The 25,391-nt window shown below is 44.5% G+C and overlaps 1 protein-coding gene across 1 annotated transcript in view; it reads left to right on the plus strand.

Moving 5' to 3' along the window:
• epha5 (EPH receptor A5) overlaps positions 1-25,391 on the plus strand; it is a 63,457-nt gene that overhangs the window by 18,901 nt on the left and 19,165 nt on the right. Inside the window, exons 4-9 of the mRNA XM_086134283.1 lie at positions 14,282-14,437; positions 15,039-15,377; positions 20,957-21,081; positions 21,725-21,814; positions 23,181-23,250; positions 23,442-23,544. Of these exons, the coding sequence (XP_085990409.1) occupies positions 14,282-14,437; positions 15,039-15,377; positions 20,957-21,081; positions 21,725-21,814; positions 23,181-23,250; positions 23,442-23,544 (883 nt within the window). The remainder of the gene's footprint in view (positions 1-14,281; positions 14,438-15,038; positions 15,378-20,956; positions 21,082-21,724; positions 21,815-23,180; positions 23,251-23,441; positions 23,545-25,391) is intronic.

The following is a 25,391-nucleotide window of genomic DNA, read 5'->3' on the forward strand; positions in this document are numbered from 1 at the left end:
TCTCCCAATTCCTCACCTCCTCCCTCTGCTTTTTCTTTCATGCAACCACCTACATTAGCACTCCGACGGCATAAGCAGCAGGATCCTGTTCCCTACATGATGTCTCTGTTTGTGCAAAACAATCACTTGAATTACAGAACGGTATAGCCGCTCGGCCTAAAGTGGTTTTTCACAGGGAGCATAGTAAAGTTTGCAACGAAGGCCATTGTCACGACACAGTACACACACATTTGCACGGAAATGCATAATTGCAAACATATGAATTTGCTGTATTCGTCCTCCCCCGAAAGTTGAAATTATTTCATTTTACCCAGCATACTTAGCAGGATAGACTGGTCACTTTAACTCATTCACTCCCAAAGACGTTTTTAAACGTCTTTTCAGACTTGGTTTAGAATTGGCTGGTACTGAATGAGTTAATATGGACAAATAGTGCCAACGTGATGTTTTACCAGTTGCCACTGAATCTTTATTTGTATGTTTTAATGTTTTGAGAGAACGCATGCCTCTCAATGAAGAACGCATTTCATTTTGAGGCCTGAGTCATAGGTTCCTTACTTACAATAACGCTGGGGAAGAATTTGTAAAAGAAAAAAAAATCTGTTTGAATTCGATTATCGTGTAGATCAAAACTAAGATTGAATCCAAAATGGCAGTCTATTTCTTTCTCGTGTGTCAAGATGATTTTTTTTTTCCCCTCTAGAGTTTAACCACCCAAAATTCCACTGATTAGCTGTTGTAAGGTTTGCCATCTTATGATGATTGGACTGATTGGATGATTGGATTTCTATAGCTACGGGGCAACTTGTTTGTGCAGTCAGAATTGACAAAGTGCGGTGAGAGGTTTGTGCAGCTCCCAATCGGTCAGGACTCTCAATATCTGCAAACAGAAAGCTAGCATAGTAGCATTTAAGAGGATTGCGACTGGCTTTTCTCTTAACCTTGTAACTCTGAGCATACCGTTCGACTTCATTTCATGCTGTTTTTTTTTTTTTTTTTTTTCAAAGATGGTAACTATTCCATCTTAGTGTTTTATTTACATCCATACACATTTATTACGTGTTTTTAAAGAAAACGGCAATGCTGCAGCTTAAAAACTTGTCATTCTAGCGAAAAACAGGCAGGACGGCGCCTGCGAGGACCGGAGCTAGACATACCTGATCTAAGATGTCCTCAGTTGGTTAATGTGACCAATTTATTTGAACTGCATCCATGCATCATTATTGCCATTAAATCAAGACTTTTGATTACTCATCAATTCAACAAGTTCAAACATCCCGAGGGGTGCTAACGCCTGATTTATGAAAGCCCCTGTAAAGATTTTTTTTAATTTGATACACCATCGACCAAGTTTTCTATTTTCTTTTCCAACACCAAAGTCTCTTCGCGCTTCCACAACCAAAGTGAATGATATTTGTTTGAAACAAATGGAATCAAATGTTGTTGTTTTTTTCCGTGAAGTCATTGAGTGCTGTGAAGACAATGGAATATTACATGTTGAATTTAAAAAAAAAAAAAAAGTGGTCGGCCCACAAAAGAAAAACAAAACAAAACTGAAAGATGTCGATCAAATTTCCAAGTTCCAAAAATAATCCATTTCAGCTCTTGCCATTGTAAAACCTTTATTCGCTGTCTTTTTTTATGGAACATTTAATCCTCTAAACAGCCATACCATTTGCGACTCTCTTCTCTCCATTCTCATTTTTTTTTCTCTTCACTTTAATGACAAATGTAGGGGGTCTCGTAAATGTTGCAGCTGTGCTTTTCATTCCAATTTTTTTTAAACCAAAATTGTCACACAAAAGTTGAAATTAAAGCAACGACTGTAAAAGATTCGGAATGATTTAATGTAACGCTTTGAAAACAAGTCTTGTCTGGCGCTGACATTAAAGCTGGAGTCTTCTTTACATTACTGCACAGGAAAAGAGGACAAGGAAGTCAATATATGTACATTTCAAACATGTTTTGATACTTCCTTGTTGTTGCACTGCCGTCACGTGGGGTAACAGCAGACGATACCGCACGTGCACATTTTGAAATGTATCATGTTGGCACAACTTTATCCAAGATAATTGGTCAGAGCCAGCGGCACTGTCAGCACAGCGAGACAAGTATGGGTGGGGGGTTGGGGCGGTTAGACTGCAAACAAGGGGTGGGATGGGGGGGTGCTATAGATGGACAGACAGATCCAAAAAAATGAGAGAAGTGATAGGACAGCAAATGGATGGAGGAAAAATGGAAGATTTCTCACCACAGGGTGTGAGCCCAAATAGACAAAGAGATGGATGAGCGTTATTTCTGGGGCGACGGCCACTGAGGACGGATAACTGAGGACAGAAGTGGGCAGATGGATGAAGAGAGAGATGAAGTATGGAGGCGTGGGTAGGACTTGGAGATTGAGTTTGCTCTCCCGGACTCAAGCAATGAATTTTGGCTGGAAGATGAGAGTAAAAACATGATTGAATTGAATTGAGGGAGCTCGTGGAGAAAGGGGAGAAACTTCAGTAAGACTTCAACAGTGTGTTGTATTGATTGCGGAGAAACTCGTTCTCATCTGGCACTTTCAGACCGCATGGTACCGCACTGCATGGTACCGCTATATTGAGACGTTTCCATTCGGAAAATCAGGTTTTACCGAGTGCTATTTTAGTACAGAGTCAGCCTGTATTCCAAGAATGCCAGAGCTGATACTATATGAGCAATAGTTGAGGCTCAAAATCCTGCGAGTGACTGGCCGTCAGTCCAAGGTGTACACTGCCACTCACCAAAAGCCAGTTGGGTTACGCTTCAGTTTAGCTGTGACCCTACTGAGGACCAACAATGACTGATGAGCAATCACTTTGCGGGGGGCCTACACACTGGCTCCTTTCAGGCTGCCGGCATTTATGATTCCAATCAGACTATTCCTCAAATTTGATTTTTAGGGCTGACTGTCCACACTGTGTCGGAATGGGATCTGGACCTGTTCAGACTGGACCACATTTATTGACCCATCTGACAGGTGGCTATAGCAACGAAGTCGGAACAGAGGCGTCATCCAGCACGCGCAGTGTTTAACTTGTCAGCTACGCATTTCGATTGGCAGTCTCTGGTACGGCGCATCGGGTCTCGCGAGTGACGTCACGGACAGTCGACACCGAGCTGGAGCTGTTCAGACCAAGACGCTGCCTGTTAAAATACGACATGAAACTACCTCCTGATTGTGTTTACAAATCGGTCTTGCAAAAATTTGATTTCTTGTGTTGAAAATTTCACTGGATCGCGATAACGGCCACGGTTATTGCTGAACAAAACTAGACTGTAAAATATATTTTACAACGGAGCCATGAACGTTAAAAATGTCAGCTAATGGCTGAGAGAACACATTTGACTCAACGGTTTTAGAGCTAAGACAACGAGTAAAGCTTATATGAATTTTATCATCAGTGAAAGAAAAGTCCAATTGGCATATTAAATGCACATACAGTAAGCTAAGGGCAATGTTGCAAATATTGATCTTAAGGGAGACCTGTTGTTAAGAATTAGGGAGCGCTCCATTTGAATACCGGAACACATTTGAAGGACTCAATTGAATTTGGAAATTAAGGTGGAATCCAGCGATTGACAGCTTTGCGCCCTTCACATTCGAACCAGGCTGACGAGAGATGAGATGCTTGAAGTTGTAAGATGGCCAGTGAAATTGAGCACAAGGATGATGGCGGGGGTGTCGAGGGGGGAAGTGAGAGTAAGCAAGAAAGATGAAACGGGAACCCAGTGGATAAAAAATACAAATGAAAATGAGGAAGACGCTTGGTATCATCAACGTCAAGAAATTCCTGGAATGAGAAAGCGCCGCAGAGAATTTTCCTTCTATTTATGTCATCTTAAGTGTGTCGTGGGAAATGCTGGATGTCCCTTTGCGATACTTTGCTCGAGAGGCCGGTCTCCCTTGATGTTCTTTTGTGTTTGCGCGCCTGTCAAATGTCACTGCGGCATATGTCAAACTTCATCCTGTCAACCGGTAGCGCTGCCGTCACAATCCGCCACTCTGGGATCATAAGTGGAGGAAGACTTCTTCAGTCTCCCTCTTGGGAACAATGCGATTGGCAACGAGGAATGGTTGATGTCGTGGTGTCGGGTATTACAGTCAAGAGGAAACCATTTAAAATGGAGTCGAGTCTAGAATGCTGAATGTAAAATACAAGCGAGTAGAAGTAAAAATGGGCTTTTGACAGAATCATTGTTTGAAGATATAATTGGTTGCTCGGTCTAGTATCACTTGTACAAAACATGTTTTGGTAAAAGAACACAAGGACATTGTCCTTTTACAGAATAGTCTCTGTTTTGAGTATGGCCTAAAAAAAACGATTTGCATCATCACTTTTAACAGAAAGCTGTGGCATTGATGTTTTTCAAAATAACAGCATTACACAAAAAATGTGTAATTGCTTGCTTGATTGATTTTAGTGTGTGTGTCATAAATTTAAAAAAAAGTCACTTTTTTTTTCAAACTGTCCCTATCGTCCATCTATTGTGGACAACCCTCGTTTAAAGACACAAACAGCAGAAAAAAAAGACAATTCCGTGAAAAACCTGAGCTCAGTTTTTCACAAAATGATCTTTTTCCGACCTATTACACATGTCTGGATCATCAAACCAATCATTTGTATTCTTTTTCCTATTTTGGACTGTTTCGTGTCATTGATGAAAATGCCATACAAATGTTGCTTGAACCTTCAGTTTCCCTTTCCCTCATGTCCCCTTTGACTAAAACACCTAGAAGTGAGCTTGAACAAAAATGGACAAGCCGTCATGCGGCACTAACAGAGACGCCTGGTGAATGATAGCATAGAAATCTGCAAGGGGCGGATGGAAGCCCTTTCCATCATCTCCTCAAGTATGAATTGAGTCAATTTGCTGCAAAAGAAAAAGAGCAGGCATTTATCATAATTTTAGATCCCTGCTCTTTTGGAAACAGACTGGCTGCTTCCATTGCATGCTCTCCCTCGGTCCCTTCCTCTATTTTCTATCCTTCCCTCCCTTTATCGCCTCATCATCCAAACATGGCGATGCTGTCATGACAACTAAAGTACTTCCTGAGTGCTTGTTGGGTAAACCAACTTCCCCACTAGGGCATCCTCTCGTTTAGCCTCCCTTGCTGCAAGCATCCACACACTTGCGCACGTTTCACTGCACATGTGAGACCAGTCACTAAGCTACAAATAGTCCCAGATCAAATTTAAATATGAGCCGTTTTATTTTTTAATTTTTAATTTTTCAAGGTTGGAATCACTTTCGAACAAGGTGCGCTTTTCGAAGTCTGTTTACGTGGATTTTATTTAGTTGGTGAAACATTGATTGAGCCGCACTTGCCGTCTCCGTCGGCCCAGCTGGTGGCGGCTCTTGCATATCTTTTTGTGTCTCTGACAACTCTTTGTATTTATGTATGACTTATCCAATTGTTTTTAAATAACTCAGGTTTGAAGTAAGAAGAACCGATTTTATTTTAGTTTGGTTCAAAATAAAGTGGCAGATCCAATCTGGGTTCTTTTTTTTTTTTTTCTCAATATTGCAAAGAGGGTATTGTTTGTTTAATTCCGCCGTGAGTCATGCATGTGATTAAATGACAACATTTAGGTAGCAGGTGTATACCTATTAAAGTTTTCAATTTGAAAGTTATCCAAATGGTGATTGTTCAGCTTTTGCTGCTCGACTGAGCACCATTTATAATGCACTCACCGATTCTGCTTTTCTCAGATTGTTCTTCAAACTGGACTAACATTCTAGCCCCATGATGATCCTCATCTTTTTTTTTTTTTTTTTTTGGAATATGTTGACAGCTGGTTGGCATAAATGGTCACCTCACGCGGGCCTTTTCACATGGGCTCGTTGTTTTGCTTGTACAATACTCTCCTAATAACACGTTTGCTTTGGGGGGGAAAAAAAATACGTCCATAAAAGCTTCCTCATTATCTCATTGTCCTCTCCGTGAGCCGTCACCTTACCGTGGTGGAGGGGTTTGTGTGTCCCAATGATCCTAGGAGCTAAGTTGTCTGGGGCTTTATGCCCCTGGCAGGGTCACCCATGGCAAACAGGTTCTAGGTGAGGGACCAGACAAAGCACGGCTCCAAGACCCCTTATGATAAAAAAAATTAAAGGATCTCAGTTTCCCTTGCCCGGACGCGGGTCACCGGGGCCCCCCTCTGGAGCCAGGCCTGGAGGTGGGGCTCGTTGGCGAGCGCCTGGTGGCCGGGCCTACACCCATGGGGCCCGGCCGGGCTCAGCCCGAAGAGGCAACGTGGGTCCCCCTTCTCATGGTCTCACCACCCGTGGGAGGGGTCAAAGGGGTCGGGTGCAATGCGAGCTGGGCGGCAGCCAAAGGCGGGGACCCTGGCGGTCCGATCCTCGGCTGCAGAAGCTAGCTCTTGGGACATGGAATGTCACCTCTCTGGCAGGGAAGGAGCCCGAGCTGGTGTGTGAGGTAGAGAAGTTCCGACTGGATATAGTCGGACTTGCCTCCACACACAGCCTGGGTTCTGGTACTAGTTCTCTCGAGAGGGGTTGGACTCTCTTCCACTCTGGAGTTGCTCATGGTGAGAGGCGCAGAGCAGGTGTGGGAATACTCATTGCCCCCCGGCTCAGTGCCTGTACATTGGGGTTCACACCGGTAGACGAGAGGGTTGCTTCCCTCCGCCTTCGGGTGGGGGGACGGGTCCTGACTGTTGTTTGTGCATATGCACCAAACGGCAGCTCAGCATACCCACCCTTTTTGGAGTCCTTGGAGGGTGTGCTGGAGAGTACTCCTGCTGGGGACTCCCTTGTTCTGCTGGGGGACTTCAATGCTCACGTGGGCAATGACAGTGAGACCTGGAGGGGCGTGATTGGGAGGAACGGCCCCCCCGATCAGAACTCGAGTGGTGTTTTATTATTGGACTTCTGTGCTCGCCACGGATTGTCCATAACGAACACCTTGTTCAAACATAAGGGTGTCCATATGTGCACTTGGCACCAGGACACCCTAGGCCGTAGTTCGATGATCGACCTTGTGGTTGTATCATCGGATTTGCGGCCGCATGTTTTGGACACTCGGGTGAAGAGAGGGGCGGAGCTGTCAACTGATCACCACCTGGTGGTGAGTAGGCTCCGATGGTGGGGGAAGATGCCGGTCCGTCCTGGCAGACCCAAACGTATTGTGAGGGTTTGTTGGGAGCGTCTGGCAGAATCCCCTGTCAGAAGGAGTTTCAACTCCCACCTCCGACAGAGCTTTTCCCATGTTCCGGGGGAGACGGGGGACATTGAGTCCGAGTGGACCATGTTCCGTGCCTCTATTGTTGAGGCGGCCAATCTGAGTTGTGGCCGTAAGGTGGTTGGTGCCTGTCGTGGCGGCAACCCTCGTACTCGCTGGTGGACACCAGCAGTAAGGGATGCCGTCAAGCTGAAGAAGGAGTCCTATCGAGCCTTTATGGCCTGTGGGACCCCAGAGGCAGCTGACGGGTATCGACTGGCCAAGCGGAACGCAGCTTCGGTGGTCGCCGAGGCAAAAACCCGAGCGTGGGAAGAGTTCGGTGAGGCCATGGAAGCCGACTTCCGGACGGCTTCGAGGAAATTCTGGTCCACCATCCGACGTCTCAGGAGGGGGAAGCAGTGCACCACTAACACTGTGTACAGTGGGGATGGGGCGCTGCTGACTTCGACTCGGGACGTTGTGAACCGGTGGGCAGAGTACTTCGAAGACCTCCTCAACTCCACCAACACGTCTTCCTTGGAGGAAGCAGAGTCTGAGGACCCTGAGGTGGGCTCTCCTATCTCTGTGGTTGAAGTCACCGATGTGGTTAAAAAGCTCCTCGGTGGCAGGGCCCCAGGGGTGGATGAGATCCGCCCGGAGTTCCTCAAGGCTCTGGATGTTGTGGGGCTGTCCTGGTTGACACGCCTCTGCAACATCGCGTGGTCAACGGGGAGAGTGCCTCTGGATTGGCAGACCGGGGTGGTAGTCCCTCTTTTTAAAAGGGGGGACCGGAGGGTGTGTTCCAACTACAGAGGGATCACACTCCTCAGCCTCCCTGGTAAGGTCTATTCAGGGGTGCTGGAGAGGAGGGTCCGTCAGGAAGTCGAGCCTCAGATTGAGGAGGAGCAGTGTGGTTTTCGTCCCGGCCGTGGAACAGTGGACCAGCTCTACACCCTTAGCAGGGTCCTCGAGGGTATGTGGGAATTCGCCCAACCAGTCTACATGTGTTTTGTGGACTTGGAGAAGGCGTTTGACCGTGTCCCTCGGGGAGTTCTGTGGGGGGTGCTTCGTGGGTATGGGGTACCGAACCCCCTGATACGGGCTATTCGGTCACTATACCACCGATGTCAGAGTTTGGTTCGCATTGCCGGCAGTAAGTCGGAATCGTTTCCAGTGAGGGTAGGACTCCGCCAAGGCTGCCCTTTGTCGCCGATTCTGTTCATAATCTTTATGGACAGAATTTCTAGGCGCAGCCGAAGCGTTGAGGGCGTCCGTTTTGGTGGCCTCAGTATTGCATCCCTGCTTTTTGCAGATGATGTGGTGCTGTTGGCTCCTTCAAACGGGGCTCTCCAACTCTCACTGGAGCGTTTCGCAGCTGAGTGTGAAGCGGTTGGGATGAAAATCAGCACCTCCAAATCTGAAACCATGGTCCTCAGTCGGAAAAGGGTGGAGTGCCCCCTCCGGGTCGGGGGAGAGATCTTGCCCCAAGTGGAGGAGTTTAAGTATCTTGGGGTCTTGTTCACGAGTGAGGGCAGGAGGGAGCGAGAGATCGACAGGCGGATCGGTGCAGCGTCTGCTGTGATGCGGACGTTGTATCGGTCTGTCGTGGTGAAGAAGGAGCTGAGCCAAAGGGCGAAGCTCTCAATTTACCGGTCGATCTACGTTCCAACCCTCATCTATGGTCACGAGCTATGGGTCGTGACCGAAAGAACGAGATCCCGGATACAAGCGGCCGAAATGAGTTTTCTCCGCAGGGTGTCCGGGCTCTCCCTTAGAGATAAGGTGAGAAGCTCGGTCATCCGGGAGGGGCTCAGAGTCGAGCCGCTTCTCCTCCACATCGAGAGGAGCCAGATGAGGTGGCTTGGGCATCTGATTCGGATGCCTCCTGAACGCCTCCCTGGTGAGGTGTTCCGGGCATGTCCCACCGGGAGGAGACCCCGGGGAAGACCCAGGACACGCTGGAGTGACTATGTCACCCAGCTGGCCTGGGAACGCCTCGGGATCCCCCGGGGAGAGCTGGAAGAAGTAGCTAGGGAGAGGGAAGTCTGGGCTTCCCTGCTAAAGCTGTTGCCCCCGCGACCCGGCCCCGGATAAGCGGTAGAAGATGGATGGATGGATGGATTATCTCATTGTATACCGAGTCAGAGTGCGTAATATATCAGCGTGCATGTTGTTAATGAGTTCCAGCTGTACGTGCAGCTGCAACACACCGACTGCATACTGACACAGGCGTGCTTTGGATGCACATTGTTGATTGTGAACAGTCCACATGTGAGGTGCCGAGGTGACGGCGTTGTTTTGTTTTTCCCTCTGTGAGATGATTTCTCTAGAGTACTGCGATAGCACCGAGGTCCTGACCCGAGTCCACCTCATTCCTGCTTTGCATTTAGTGGTCCTTTGAGAGCCATTATGTTTAGGGTTTTTTTTTTTTTTGCCCCCCTCCGGCTAAATGCTAGTAGGCATCCTATACATATTTTATCCAATGCCTATTTATATTTGCTTGATTTATTTTGTCCTTATACTTGGTCAGCCAGGAGCAGCGAGCTCGCTGATTTATGGACGCGATGTACTGCTAATGTCCAACCTTCCCCAGCAGAGCTTCACTGGTCCACTAAATTGGTTTTGCTTCAGAAGCAATTGTGACCTTTTTGCTTGGCCTTTGTAGTTTTTCTTGCTTGTTCACTGATTGTTGGGATCACAGAGAGGACCATTGCCCAGCATGAAAAGAAAGCCCCATTGACTCCACTGTATGTTACTACATTATCATCTGCCGTTGTTTGTGTTCACACGCTGCTCTTCGCAAATACGGACGCGCACCGGCACAAAGACACGCAATGTACACAAACAATAAATGAACAATCATACACAAAGCTACTCGATACATGCCCCATACACGCATATAAACATCCAAATGTGTTCATGTATTCTTTGTTGGTGTTTTTTTGGCTAGTATCTCGCTGTGGGACAAATACAGGAAGAGGATATTTACTTTGTTTCCTGATGTGGTTTATGGGTCCACAATCCTATCTGGTAACACACCAGCGTTGTATTAGGGATCAGCCGAATCAATTTTGCATCCGAGTTTACTTTGGTGCCCGTATGTCTACACAACATTTGGTAAACCCACAGAAATTCAATGAGTTCAAATAGAAACACTGGATGAGAAAAAAAAGGGGGGGCGGGGGGTTTGTCCCTCCCACGTTGTCCAATATTCTCACCAAAATATTCGCAACACCTCCTTGTCCCACCTCCAAGACATTTTGCGTACTTAAAAGTGATGTCTTCAAGTGAAGAGGATGCTCATTAAACGCCGTCATAGGACGCCAACGGATCCTTAATTGCCAGGGATGCCGTTGTGTGTGATGCATATTAATTGCATATTAGGCACACACATATACACACAAATGGCGCATTAGCGTGTATTGCATATTAATTACCTATTAGCCTTTGTTCGGTGCATTAAAAAGCTGTGTGGCATCAAAAAGGCATCTTGGCCAAGGCCAACGCACGCCCTCACACGCATGTGCTTGCCAAATGCACACACACACACACACACGCACGCACACACATGCAGGATACATTTTAGTCAACCCGCCATGACCATAAAAAGACTCACCATAGAAAACAGGTCGGTATGTGTGCGTGTGAGCTTCGGTATGAAAATCCATGCGTGAGGCTTTGTCCTTTAGTGTCAATGAGCAATTCAATTGTAGCGATCTATATGCTGATTGATTGGATCAAGGCGAGAAAAATCGTGAAATGACGATCACGTTATTATGTCACGCATGACATCGGCGTAGGGTCATCAGCATATGTTCTGCCGCATTTGACAAATCCTGCTTGTCGGTAATTATCCACTCATGATTGGCGTTCACTTTTCATGTGGCGCATGTGTGATAAATTGAACAGAAATGGAAATGAGCACGTAATGAATACCTCAACGTCAATAATGTTGGTTCCTGTGGGAGTTGCTCAACTTCATTAAAGCAACATGCAGGGGTTTTGTTCTTTTTTTTCTCTCTCTCTCATCTTCTGTCATTTGCAAGTTTTCTGGAGATAGTACTTGAGTATTTAGTATAATTGACTGTAGTCTTTTATGTCATGACATATGTCAAAATGGAATGAGATGGTAGTACTTGAGTATTTAGTATAATTGACTGTAGTCTTTTATGTCATGACATATGTCAAAATGGAATGAGATGGACTGACATTGACACGTTTAGAATTTTGTGTCATTTAATTTCCTTAGTTTGGATGATTTAAAAAAAATCATTCAAACATTTTAAATCTTCACTTGTCGTTGTGCTTTTTTTTTTGCTTCAATTTCGCATACGTCCATTACGATTTTCATGGGTTTTTTTCCGCCTTCAGATCGTGCTAGTGTGTGTCCTATGATGTTCTATTAATGCATGAAAAAATTTAACCACTTCCATTTTTGTCCAGAAATGTGCTATTATTGTTGGATTGGTTTGTGAGCCAAAGAACCAGGTCTCCTGGCTTGGCTTTGTACTACAAATGAACAGTTACTCCATTCTCTGTAATTTGTCTGTGGGGGAGGTGGAGGTGGAAGTCGAGGGGAGCTACCGGAGATGATGGTGGTGATAAATCTAGTGTGTGTGTGTGTGTGTGTTTTGAGGGGAGTATGTGTATCAGGAACAGATCAGGTGTCCAATTGTCCCTCCCACATCCTGGGATATGCACACAGAATGGAGTAGAACTTTACTGTGGTATTTCTAAAGTCTCAAGATGCAGTTTAGCAGCTCACTGGTTTGGACCGCAACTTCAGCTCCTCAGTGGAGTGTAGACGGTGACCACCGCCAAGGTCGTTAGCTGTTTACAAAAGAGTTTTCTTTGAATGTCGCAAACCCCCTTTGTGGAGGATGCCAGAAACTGACTGGAGTTCATCCATACCGTACACAAAGGGGAATGTGAGCCAAGTCGGGAAAACTGCCTATTATCACCTAAATCACATGTGACAAAGTCAAGGCCCAGGGGCCAGATCAGGCCCGTCACATCATTTTATGTGGCCCGCGAAAGCAAATCAAGCATGTCAAGTTCCTTGATGCTTGCTAAAGTCTTAACCAAAATTTATAATTGTCATATGTAATCCACAATACAATTCATTATTCTTGACTTCAGATTTTAAAACTAGTTTTTCATCAATTTGTTGTGCACTGTGTATGTAATATGCGGAGGTGATTAAACATTTATATGGTTTCCCAAAATTCATAACGGCCCTCCAAGGCAAACCGTACCTACAATGTGGCCCGTGACAAAAAATGAGTTTGACACCCCTGACCTAAATGAAATGAAAAAGAATGGATCTCAAATTAAACAAGTGAAAAAAAACATTTTTTTTAGTGATCAGGTCACTTTGCTTTCAACGATGGAGTCAAAGTTCCATTGTGGCTCAAAACAAAGGAACACACACTTTTTATCCAAAGCAAAAAACGCGATGGGTTCCACTGTACATGGTACTTGTGCGAGACCTCTACAAAGTTTTATGGAAAGGACCCAAGTCTGTATAAACTACTTTCAATCCGATTGTTGGGTTGCACTTAAGGATGGAGAATTGTTTTGTTTTGTTTTGTTTTTTTGTTTTTTTTGTGGAGTAATGGTGCCAAGGTGGAATTGGCAAAGCTGGGCGAGCTCATGTTCTTCATTAGACTAACAAACAAACTGAATCAACAGACCCGCTGCTGGTTGTAGACAAACAGTGCCCTCCCATTTGGCATCAGTTTGTGAAAGACACGATTAATAAACAATCAGTGACATTACGACGATGTTGTGGTCATTTAAATATTGCAATGTCGCGATATTGCCGTCATTGTTACATCCCTACATCCTCTCTGCTAAACGTGTGTGTGTGTGTGGAGGAAGGGGAGGGGGGGGGGGGGTGGGGGGATTGCCTGTCAGACGGCAAGGTCAGAGAGAGAATTTTTCAGGCCTAACGTTCCATGACAACTGGCCAAGGTTCCATCAAGGTGACTCACTGCCGCCCGGGACACACACACACAAATCTTGCCCATCTCTTTTGTCCCGCTTTTCGCTCTTTTCTATCCTCCTCCTTTATCTCCGTCCTTTCCCTTTTTTTTTTATACCTCTTCGGTTTTATCTGCGCTTAATGTAGTTATTAATCACAGTTGTGGTCTGAACGGACCACCAAAGCGCTCCAATAAGAAACAAAGGAGCGATGAAGCACAGATCCTTTAAGAGGACAAGGCTCCGCCTGTGGAAGCTCCATTATTCCACGCGCTATTTGTATCTGTCTGCGAACACCGGCAACACGAGGGAGAGGATGTTGCGGCGATAAGTCAGCGACTGGATAGCTGCGGGGACAGAAGTCGATGATGCATTCTCGCGTGTTAACATTCTGCGTGTGTCAACCCTCCCTGACACCCGTTTGTGTTTGGGAGATGACATCTGTTTTCTTGCATTCTGTCGTGTGACGTGTTGCCCGTATGAGATGCCGGTGAATACAAGTCGTGCAAAATCATAATTGCCGACAAATCAGCGCGAGCTGGAGACTGGCAGGCTGAGTAGCAGCGGCACCAGCAGTCGTTTGTACATAATCCATTCAAGTTGTGTGACAGTCACATTGTGACAGCTCACAGCCCCTTGCACAATCAATATATTGTGCAAAACCACAAAAGACTAATTGACTCGCTTAAAGGATGCTTGAATGTCAACATCTGAAGGGCCTTCTGTGTCCAGCACTTACAAAAAAGAAAGAAGGAAAGTCCCCAAATTGTACCTCGGTTGAAACATGAGGAGATCACAGTGATCCCTTGAGGGATGCTGACAGAACAGCAAATGTGTTTTTTTTTCTCTTTTATTGCTGCAACTGGTATCTGTGATCACATCAAATCTCTCCGGGAAAGCGTGATTGCCGCTGTGACCTCCTTTTTTTGTCAAAGCAGCAAACGGCATTGTCCTGTTTTCTCTTCTTCTCCCACTTCATTTAACCCCCCCCCCCCTACGACTCCCCTTTTCCACCTGTACATCTGCCATTATCATCTCATTTTTTTCACCTCCCCCCCCACCCCCTGTGACATCCACTCCCTTCCTGTCTTTCAGCCTGCAAAGTGGGGTTTTACCGCTCGCTGTTGGATTCCCTGCTCTGCAGTAAATGTCCACCCCACAGTGTGGCCCGGCACACTGGAGCGACTTTATGCAGCTGTGAAGAAGGATATTACAAGATTGACTCTGATCCTCCCAATATGGCCTGCACACGTAAGATTGAACTTCTGTGTTTGCATACATTTGGCACAGATTGACATTTGATTTGTCCCATTTAGAGAGACATTCAGGAAAAAAACATCAAGCATGCGTACGCTATTCAAAATGCTGAAAACTGTTTTTTTTTCTTTTTCACTAACAAATGGCCAAAAAGCGGACCATGGCACTTTTCGCCATCAATGAAAAAGAAAGGGAAAAAAATGTGTCTGGAAAAGCGTACCAGAACAACTGAGCTTTATTTGGGGTCAATCAGAAGCATTAAAAATGGTAGCAGGTATGTGCTGACTCACATTTAATATGTTTTAATGTGATGGGTTAATTTGGAACACATCTCCTTCCCAGTTCCAAGAATGTTTTCAGTGATTTATATTTAATCAGAAACATGGGAAAAAAAATCATTCAGTTTGGTTTCCAGTCCTCTTTGCAAGCACTGTGAAGAAGAACAAATAAGATGTCAAATTATGAATGAATGGACTAGCTCTTCATTGGTGCAGCTTTTTAAGTCCAACACACAATGCTTATTTCTAAAATTGTCATGACTGTAATTAAGTCAACAACAGTCATCAAACTTGCAACTTGCCCTTGTGACTCTTAGGGCCACCGTCCGCTCCGCGCAACGCCATCTCCAACGTCAACGAGACCAGTGTCTTCCTGGAGTGGTCTGTTCCCATGGAGTCCGGAGGCAGGAAGGATATCCGTTACAACGTCCTTTGCCAACAAGTCTTGCCGGGCGGAAGAGGCTTGGAAGAGTGCGGCCCAAACGTGCGCTTTCTGCCGCGTCAGGCGGGCCTATCCAACACCTCGGTGATGGTGGCCGACCTGCAATCGCACACCAACTACAGTTTCCTACTGGAGGCCGTCAATGGCGTGTCAGAGTTTGCCAAAGACCGCACGAAGCAGTATGTGTCACTCAACGTGACCACCAATCAAGCTGGTACATAATGGCTTTCTATTCCAAAGTTCACAAAGTCCTTTTGAATCTCTGTGCGTCCACTGGGACTGTTCTGGTAAATGGAACAAACGCCAGATGATCATGTTATCACAGTGTAGCTAAACCAGTCTGTCACTGTGCTTACTTGTACTTGTGCCCGAGTCTCCATTGAAATTCTTTCATTGAAACGACCATAAGGCGGCCCGGTGGTCCAGTGGTTAGTGCGTCGACCTCACAGAGGTCGTGGGTTCGATCCCAGCTGCGGCCTTCCTGTTTGGGGTTTGCATGTTCTCCCCGGGCCTGCGTGGGTTTTCTACGGGTACTCTGGTTTCCTTCCACATTCCAAAAACATGCGTGGTGGGCTGATTGAACACTCCAAATTGTCCCGAGGTGTGAGTGTGAGCACGGTCTGTTGTTCGTCTCCGTGTGCCCTGCGATTAGCTGGCAACCAGTTCAGGGTGTCCCCCGCCTATTGCCCGAAGACGGCTGGGATAGGCTCCAGCACCCCCCGCGACCCTTGTGAGGATAAAGCAGATCGGAAGACGGATGGATGGATGGATGGATGGATGGATAAACGACCACAATTCCTGGAAGCTGACACTCCGAGCAACATCATATGTATTACTGTTTGTGTAGAGATGGTCGTGTGTGGGCGGAGCAAACTCATTGAGACCAATTACGCTGATGACATGAATGTTGAGATGATGGTTGTTTTTGCTGTATTTTGTGTTGGAGTTGTGACATCTTGTTTGCGACAGCAATGACCGAGTAGACCATGACAGGTAACCCTTTCGGGGACAGCGGGTACTACAGTGGACAGTATACCATGTTATCAGGTTACAGGGTGCGTGAAAGGGTTAATACATTGAGACATTGAACCTCACCATAGTTGTCAATACCAAAACCTTTCTTGGATCCCCTTCAAATGGAGATTCAAATTCCGACAGCATCTTCTTAAATGGAATGAGATGAAAAAAATGTGTGTGTTCTTCTCTGAAATGCTTCCATTCAGGAGATAAATTGAAAAAGAAGCCTTTTAAAGAAATTTTGTAGTCCGGGTTATTGACAGACGCTCTGCATGCTTAAGTGGAAATAGCAGCGGACGGGTGTGGACGGCAGGGACGGTCACTCGGTCAGGGAGGGAAGAGACAGATGGTTGTCTGACAGTCAAGAGAACCGACAGACCTCTGACCCCGTTGTCACCGTGACTGTCAGCAGTCTGAGGGGATTACACCGGACTGCAGAGCTCACTTTGAGTTCATCGGAGTTGTAGCGGGATTAGAGTTAACCAATTGGAGATTAGGGATTACACGAGATTACATATGATAGGCAAAATCGCCGCTCCTCGACAATGGGTGCAATTGCATTGCTTAAATTACACTTGATCATTAACTTCGTAGCGTTGGAGGCAAGTACACATTAGCAAACAGTGAGTAAAAACTGTTTTGTGCCATAGACAGATTGGCTTTTGGATTTTGTTTTTCTCTCGCTAATGGCCGTCATCTATCATCATGCGTTGATCCATTTGGTTTAAAGTAAACCCCCTTTTTACCAAAACATCTACAATTTGGCGCAGGATTTGGGCATAATAATGGATTTTTGGATCATTACAATTATGCATCATTGTGTCAAATAGATCGGTGATTAATTGCCTCTTGAGGGGAATATGTGGTGCCCCTCTTTGGTTGCACCAGCAGTCATAGTTTAGTCTTAACTAGTTGCAAAATACAGAACGGCTACACAATGCCAGCGATGTTGGGTTACATTCATGGAAGCATCCATGATGGCACGAGGCCTCTGCAATGCCACATGAGAGCACATTAAAAGGACAAGTTGTCCATCCCTTTAAATAATTCAGAATTACTAAATCACATCATTGTTCATTCTATCCATGGCCATCTTGAATATTGTCATCTGGAAAGGGGTAATGGCCAAGCGGTTAATTGAGATTTAAAAATAAACACGTGCGCGCACACACACACACACGCACACACACACACACACAGTTTACGAATAATTCCTTTACTGCATACAGCAGATGGAGAGGAAGATTACTCCAAAGGTATGATCCTGTTATTTCGTGACAGCAGGTTGCTTACGGTCAATGAGGAAAGATACTAACTAGTATGCCCCCGCAGCACACAAAAATGTAGTCATTGCCATTCAATACAGTGCAATAATTTCCTGACAGAGTTGTGTTCAATGGCTTGATTAAGGCTGACAGCTCTGTTACTTACCAGAGCTGCAAAGCAGCTGCCACCTTTCCCAGATGTTCCCTCACAACACCCACCGGAACGAATGTTTCCTCCGCCGAGCCGAGCAGCATGGTTTCGATCCTATTTTCTGCCTCACCTTAAATCCTCAGTCCATTTTGTTCATTGCTACGCGCACCCCTTGTGATGGAATTGCTCCGCGATGACTGTGATCAGTGTCGCGCGGACGTGTGTTTTGATCCAGCAAAAGAAGGCAAGAGAGAAGGCCAACGGGAGCCGACCCCGACAGGCAGAGGAAGAGTAGATCTGCCGTGTGAAGTGTGGGAGGTGTCACACTTGATAAAGGGGGTCAGATAAATAGGTGGTTTCACGGTGTCCCTGTAAAGCCCTGCTGAATAACAAAAGTGTCGGCACGAGTGTGGAAGAGGCTGCTGGCAGTGAAGGGCAGGTGGGACACAGGAGATGCGGAAGGAGCATGGAGATCAGCCCAACGGGCAGATTAGACGCGATGGAGGAAAGTTATAGGCAGAGAAGGGACAAAACAAAGACAGCGACAGGAGGGAACAGAAGCAACAAAATGGAGCAAGCGAATGCAAGTTGCCAGTCATTTCATTTTGATCTTGATTCAATTGAAAATGAACTTTTGCAGAGCGTGTCACTTGCTGCATTCCATTCTCTGGCTTTGCTCATTCGTAACACTTACCGGTATATTTTTCATTGCTTTTATGAATATACCCTTGCGAATAGAGATGTTCGAGTGTCTTGTTTGTCTGGGAGGATTGCATCGCAGATGTTATCAAACACGAGATTGGTATGAAAGAGAGCAAGTTAACTTGCGAGAAAACAAGATGAAATCGGCTCTTGTGAAAGGTTAGCTCTCTTTCTCACACTTTTGTTCTACTCATCATGTTGATGACATTTCTCTCCGTGTACGTATAAACCGTAGTTAAATGTTCCGGGGTCTGAATAGATTTTTTTTTCTTTTCAAAAGCTGCAGAGCGAAAGTGGTTCTCTCTGTTTTATTTTCAGCGCCCATCACGCTGTAAGACGGAGGTACTTAAACGTGTCAAGTAGGCAGCTGTCGCCGTGTCTTTAGGCTTTTGGTAGCGGGTGGCTTGCAACTTGAGGAGAAGTTGAATTCCAAGAAATAGCCATCTTTAATCAGTCTATTCGAAACTACCAGATTTAAAATACCTGTTTGATTGGGTCCAAATTCCCCAATATGTGAGGTTGCTAGTTTGTCGCTTCGAATCAGAATCATCTTTATTGGCCAAAAATGTCCAAAATGTCAAAAGGAATGTTGTCTTGGGTACTATGAGCCACTCAAGTATTGCAGAACAAGCATTAATCAAACAATAAGAGCATTCAGTACGTGACGCATAAATAAAGAGGGTCTTTATGCTATTATACAAAGTCAGTGTGCCGTTAGCGCCGAACAACGACAGTGATGCGGAGAGTCATCAAGCAAAACCACAGTGAAAATAAATCAGCACTAGTGCAATAGTTATCGTCAGCTGCGCAGGGGAGAACCGGCGCACAGTTTGAGGTGATCAGTGGCGCAGTTATTATGATAAAATGACAAATGTGCAATGAAGTCCTTGAGCACGTAGTGTGTCCAGGCGCGTGGAATAGTGTATTAGTCAAAAACAGTTTTACAAATAAGTAGAGAGCTGAAGCTACAATAAACAATATTCCATTACTGTCACAAAAGAATGTGCAAAATCACCAAACCAGCACAACTAGAATTAGCGACTAAGGACTGTTTAGAAAGGCAAAAGGCTATTGTAATGTCTGCTGGGTTTTGTGTGCATACTTTGATAGTACCTACCTGAGGGAAGGAGCCGAAAGAGGTGGTGACCAGGATTTGGAGGGTCTGAGAGAATTTTCTCTCTCATTGTCATTATAATGTTTTAATTTTTTTGCGTGCAAGTCCCGAAGAGTGGTATGATATGCATATGCAATGCCTCCATTTTTGTCTTGTATGGATTTTTGTTGCATTATTCCCGGTTAATCTGCAGGATAAAATAAAGCCACTCTGTCATCATGACAGCCAAGCCTTCACTGTATTTAAAAACAAGAGCGTGTGCATGTGTGTTGGTTTTGGGTTTCAGGCTTTTAAGATGTTGCCGATAAGGACTTTTGTGAAGCCATCTACTCAGGATACAGTTACTGTGTTTGCAGCAATGGTTTATTCCCTGGAGAAGTGGACCGAGAATATTGAAACCTAAACGTTGTTTGGTGTCACAGACACACTCACACAGGCACACGGTCGCGCGCACACACACATGCACATGTTGCCAAAGGGAGCATTTTGCCCAGTTAAAAGCCTCTTGTGTCGTAGATTCTCCAACTGTCCCTTTGAGAGATGGGCCAGCAGTTCAGGTTACAACAGGATGGCTCAATGAGGGATGCAGACACATGCAAGCCAGCTCACTTGATTTGTGAATAAATTTCCTCATAGCCCGTGTGGAAATGGAAATTATTGCAAATCCACATGCAACTTGAGGCTATTCAAAGCATGTGCATGCATTCTTTTAGAATTTGTTGTAGGGATCTTTCTCACAGTTGGGTAGTGAGTTAAACTTGATATTGTGGATTCTCTGACATCGAACACAAACGGCATCCTTTAATTCACAACAAATGCATAACTGACGTTGTTCATGACAGCGGTTCAACTTCCAGTTTTGTGCAATTTCGCAGGCAAACGTTTCTCCTCATTTTTTGGCGTCAAATTCTCAACCGCTCAACTTTCGAAGTTCTTCCATCTCCCTACATAAACCAGGAAGTAGCCTGCTAGCGTTGCTCATAATATTTTGCAGTGTTGCGGTTCCCTCAGCTCTGCGACAGATTGACTGAGTCGCAGTTCAACTCGCCTTCTCCACTGCCAGCGCGTACTGAATTGCTGAAGATTTAACTGGATAGTTTAATTAGGCTCTCACGCATCTCAATGCCAAAATTGTAGCTGAGCTGCCTTGGACTAGAAATCCTCTCATTGGCTGGATGGGATGAAAACAATCAAGCATCCCCAAAGGAGTTTGAATACGAAAAGTGAGCGTGGGGGGGACACATGATGGATAAAATGAGTCAAATAGACATATACTCATAGTAATGCGGTACAAATGGTTGGAATGATCTTCACAGTCTTGAAATGATCTCAGCGTAGCCATGTTGGCCCTTTGCGGTATTTTCTACACCTAACATTAACGAAGGATGAGGTGCCATGACACATGGTTGCCAGATGTCAGCTCTGTGTTTGCCGGGTTTTAATTAACAGTGTGTGTGTGTGTGTGTGTGTGTGTGTGTGTGTGTGTGTGTGTGTGTGTGTGTGTGTGTGTGTGTGTGTGTGTGTGTGTGTATGTGTGCACGCAGCACCTTCCCCGGTGAGTATGGTGAGAAAAGGTCACGCTGGCAAGAGCAGCATCACACTTTCCTGGGCCGAACCGGACCGACCGAACGGCATCATCCTGGAATATGAAATCAAGTATTTTGAGAAGGTATTGCTAGCAAGCTAATGCTGTACGCATTTCTGTCCGCAATTTTGTCCAACGGTGGAGGCCTACCGATCATTTTGGGTGTATGTTTGTCATGCAACATGCTCTCACTGGCCACACGATAGCTGTCGACATATGGACACATAATTACATCCAGTTTTCTACAAAATGTCTTTTTCGTCCTTTGATATTTAGTCTATGCGCTGCCATTTGTACAGAACATAAACTGAAATGGCACCTTGTGAAAATAACGTTCACTTTCTCAAAGCTGTTTTTAAAGGTGGACATTGCTAAAGAGAGCAATTTGACGCCTCAGCTCAGTTCAGGGATCTTGCGCCCTTCCCCGTCTCTTCCTTTCATCCCTGTATGCATTCTTTTCTGGTAAGGTCATAATAAAAGTATACCAAAGAGAAAGAGAGAGAGGCAAGGTTTGTGGTCGTCGGTCAGCTAATGGTTTCTGGCTAATGGAGTGGGCATTTAGCCTTGTTTAAACCTGATGAGGTTACACTTGGGAAACTGATCCTTACACATGGGTGTAACACACACTCTAACAAAGCTTATGGAGTGCTCCAAAAAAAGGAAAGAAAAAAAAGTCATACAAGATAGATGTCTGAAATGTGCACAGTAACTCTTTCTCTCCCAACAGGAGCAGGACTCTAGCTACACGATAATAAAATCCCGGGAGACGGAGATGGCGGTGGAAAGTCTCAAACCCTCTTCAGTCTACATCTTCCAGGTTGGACACAGGCTTCGAAAATCCATAAAGACATCGATTAATGATAATGAGATGACACGAAAAAGAAACATGAGGGGAAAATACGCAAGGCGAATAAGCGCGAGCAAAGATTTAGCTTATTCGAAGTGACGTATAACTCAAACAAATCGTCCCTCAGAAATAATAATGTGCTGGACGAATAATATGAGCCAAAGATATTTGGAAAAGGGTTCAAGTCAGCATGTTCTCAGTAGAACTCAATAAAAGAAGCTGAAGTAGACAATCTGTTCCAGGAGGCTGATCAATTGGGTCACACTTCATATTAATCTTCCCCATGAGAAATAATTGAAAAAAAAAATCCCTTCTCAGGCTTTTTTTCTTTGTTGTAAAACTTTTAAATAAAGTTCAGGTAACATATCAGTATAATTATAGCACAATTAAATGATGTTATGTAAGGGCTAAAAGTGAGTGTTGATAGTGAAAATACACCGAAACACAGAATGTCCGATTTCTTTGAAGCTACTGTACGTTTCAAACAGGGTCCCCCTTTTTTTTTTTTTTTTTTTTTTTTTTTAAAGCTCATCTGCCTCACAATCCCAAAGTTCGCGGTTAAAATCTCTGATGTGTGTGGAATTCACATACTGTACGCTCTCCATGCTTCTGTTGGTTTTCTTTGGATACAGTCACAGTTGTATTTGGATTAAGTTCGGATCATCTCTGCTCTTTGTCGTGTCAAACTTCACTGCATCATACTTGAGAGATGTTTCTGTTTCCGTATCGTTACCTGATTTAGCTTCATGACAGGGTTAAGATATTAAAAAGCATTCTCCGGTGCAAATCAGCGTCATTTAACAACTTGAATATGATATTAATTTCACACTAAAATCAGCCACCAAAAAGCAGTCGGATTAAGAATGTCTTGATGTTTTGTCTTGGACGTTATTTTAGATGTGGACTCCACGTTCACCAGAAACCACCAAATAATAATTTTCCGTTCTTAGTTCCACTGGACAACCACAAAAAAAAGAATAAAAAAAAAAAAAAATTGGCACCGCATTAACTGCACTTTTTTTGAACCACAACTGACATGGCATGATCGGTTAACCAAGAAGCGGCTTGCCCTGGCCACTTGAGCTCTGAGAATACAAAGATAAGAAAAAAAAAGATAGGCAAGTGTTTATATTTCAGAGTCTATTGGCTCCGTTTGTTGACGGTGTGGTTGGATTTTGTTGGATTTCTCCACTGTTCGCGTTCTCGTACGCATGTACATGTTATGCTATGAATGTCAAAAAGTATTACATAAATCCTAATATCTACAGTTTGGTTTTGTGTCATGTATATTGCTTGAGAGAATCCAACATTGAGACCTGTGCCTTGTTTATTCCAGGTGCGAGCCAGGACGTCTGCAGGTTACGGTGCTTTTAGCCGGCGTTTTGAATTCCAGACGAGCCCTTACTGTGAGTTCACAGAGAACTGTTGGATGAGGGAGTGAGAGTGGAAGCTTGAGTGGGCAAGTGTGGCAATACAAAAAAAACTCACACCTGTACTTGACTGCACTCTGTTTTTGAAAGCGCTATCAGTAACGCGGTACAAGTGAATATGTTTGTATATCTAGTCCTGTTTTTTTTTTATCTCTTTCCATTGGCAGTGACAGCAACCAGCGAACGTGCCCAGGCTTCCATAGTAGCAGTGGCCATCACTTTGGCGCTTGTCCTGCTGGCAGCCGTGGCTGGATTTCTACTTAGCGGACGGTAAGGCAGCCAAAATGAAGTTGTAGTCTGAATACACACGGTTGGGACTGTTTGAATTTCCTATTACAGAGAAAAGGGAACAACAGTCCGTCGCCCGATCAATTTACTTTGACGGATAATCCGTTCACAAGCGACATATAAAGTTCTCTTTATTTTGTTTGAGCTGTTATAACGAAATGCAATCCTTGATTTTAAAACAGCCAAAGTATTGTTGTTACTTACTTGTACTTACGCAAAAAAAAAAAGTTGGAACTTTAAAATAATGATTTACCACAATGATGTGAGTTAGCATGACAAAGCAAGTAGGCTGTCTTTTCCAAAACAATTTGCCGAGTTGTTACATTTATCAGTCTGTACAAAGGGCAACAGTTCTGGAAGCTCTACTTTACTGTGAAATGCAGGAAAGACAATTTTGACAACAGCAAAACTTCAAATATTTACCGTATTTTCCCCACTATAAGGTGCATTCACTGTTCTCAAAAGCGGACAGTGCACCTTATATCGTACTGTAATGTATTGTATTGTCTTTTCTTTAGCGTAGCTCCATCTAGCTGATGTATAATACAACCACAGCCACTAATGTAGCTTCTATTTAATATGCCTTATGATGTGGTGCGCCCTATATATGAAAACAGTTTTACAATAGGCCATTCATTGACGGTGCACCTTATACTCCCAAGGAAAATACAGTCGTTGAATTGTGAAATTTAAAATTCGGTCATTTTGAGTTCACCCAACTTGGATTATTTAGTATTCTTTTGATGTTGTTGTTTCATTGCATAAAAACATTGCAGAAAGGATGAAACATTACCGCACTGTAACAAAAAAAAAATCTCAAAATTTCAAGGCAACACGTTTTGGAAATATTTTAAGTTGGGCAATTTTCAAAATATTTGGCGTTTTGCTCATGCAAAAAAATAGACTTTCCCGCATTTTTAACAAAGAAATAAGACAGAACCTTATCGTCCCTTGTATTGGTCCCCCAACTTGAATATATAAGTAACAATAACTCCGCACATTATTTTGGAGCAAAATACTTGTTTTCTTGTGTGAAGTAAAATATTTGCCATAAATGTCAATAATATATATTTTCAAGCTGTTCCAACTTTTTTTATGTTTAAGCCCACAAAAAAAATACAAGTTGTGTAGTGCACAGTGCGTTGTGACTATTACTCTCTCTCTTCATGTTATCTGCATAGGGTCCTTAAAATGGATTATTTGATTGAAGTCCTACTCCAGCAGGTAGTTAAAGGGTTAATCAAAGTAAAGCTTCCCCAGGGATTTGCCTGTCTTGTTGAGAGCTCAACTTCATGTGCTTGGATGGAAATCACTGATCTATGTTACGATTACAGTGAGGTCATTGTAGTCAGGCCCATTTGCGGCCCGAAGTTGTTATGACAACCTGTGTTTGTTGTTCTTTGACAAGTACGACAGTAGACCGAGGTTGCACATGTGCAGCACACGGACACTGCTGAGGCAGTCTTCATCTCAGTCGCTCTGAATTGGGGATTCGGATAGGAGTGGTAAACGTATGTTGTTTATTTAAAAAAAAGGGTCAGTGAAGAACAGCCGACACATCTATCAGTATCACGGCTACAACCTGCAGCCCTCAGCCGCATCCACCGTGGAGGTCAAGTCGAGCAGATGCTGTGGTCACAATGCTTTACTGTCACTGGACTCGTGAATATCATTGATTCTTGTTCTACAATATGCTGAGGTACACTCTCTTCTGCCACTGTGTTGTGTATCTGACAGCGTGGCTACCATACAGTACCTACCGGGGATGGGCATCGAAAAAAAAAAGACATTTTGGACCCATTCATGCCTTTATTTTGTAGATGTTGATC

Source organism: Hippocampus guttulatus, chromosome 17 (genome assembly GCF_054856545.1).
Source record: "Hippocampus guttulatus isolate MCC_2025c chromosome 17, RoL_Hgut_1.0, whole genome shotgun sequence".
Taxonomy (NCBI): domain Eukaryota; kingdom Metazoa; phylum Chordata; class Actinopteri; order Syngnathiformes; family Syngnathidae; genus Hippocampus; species Hippocampus guttulatus.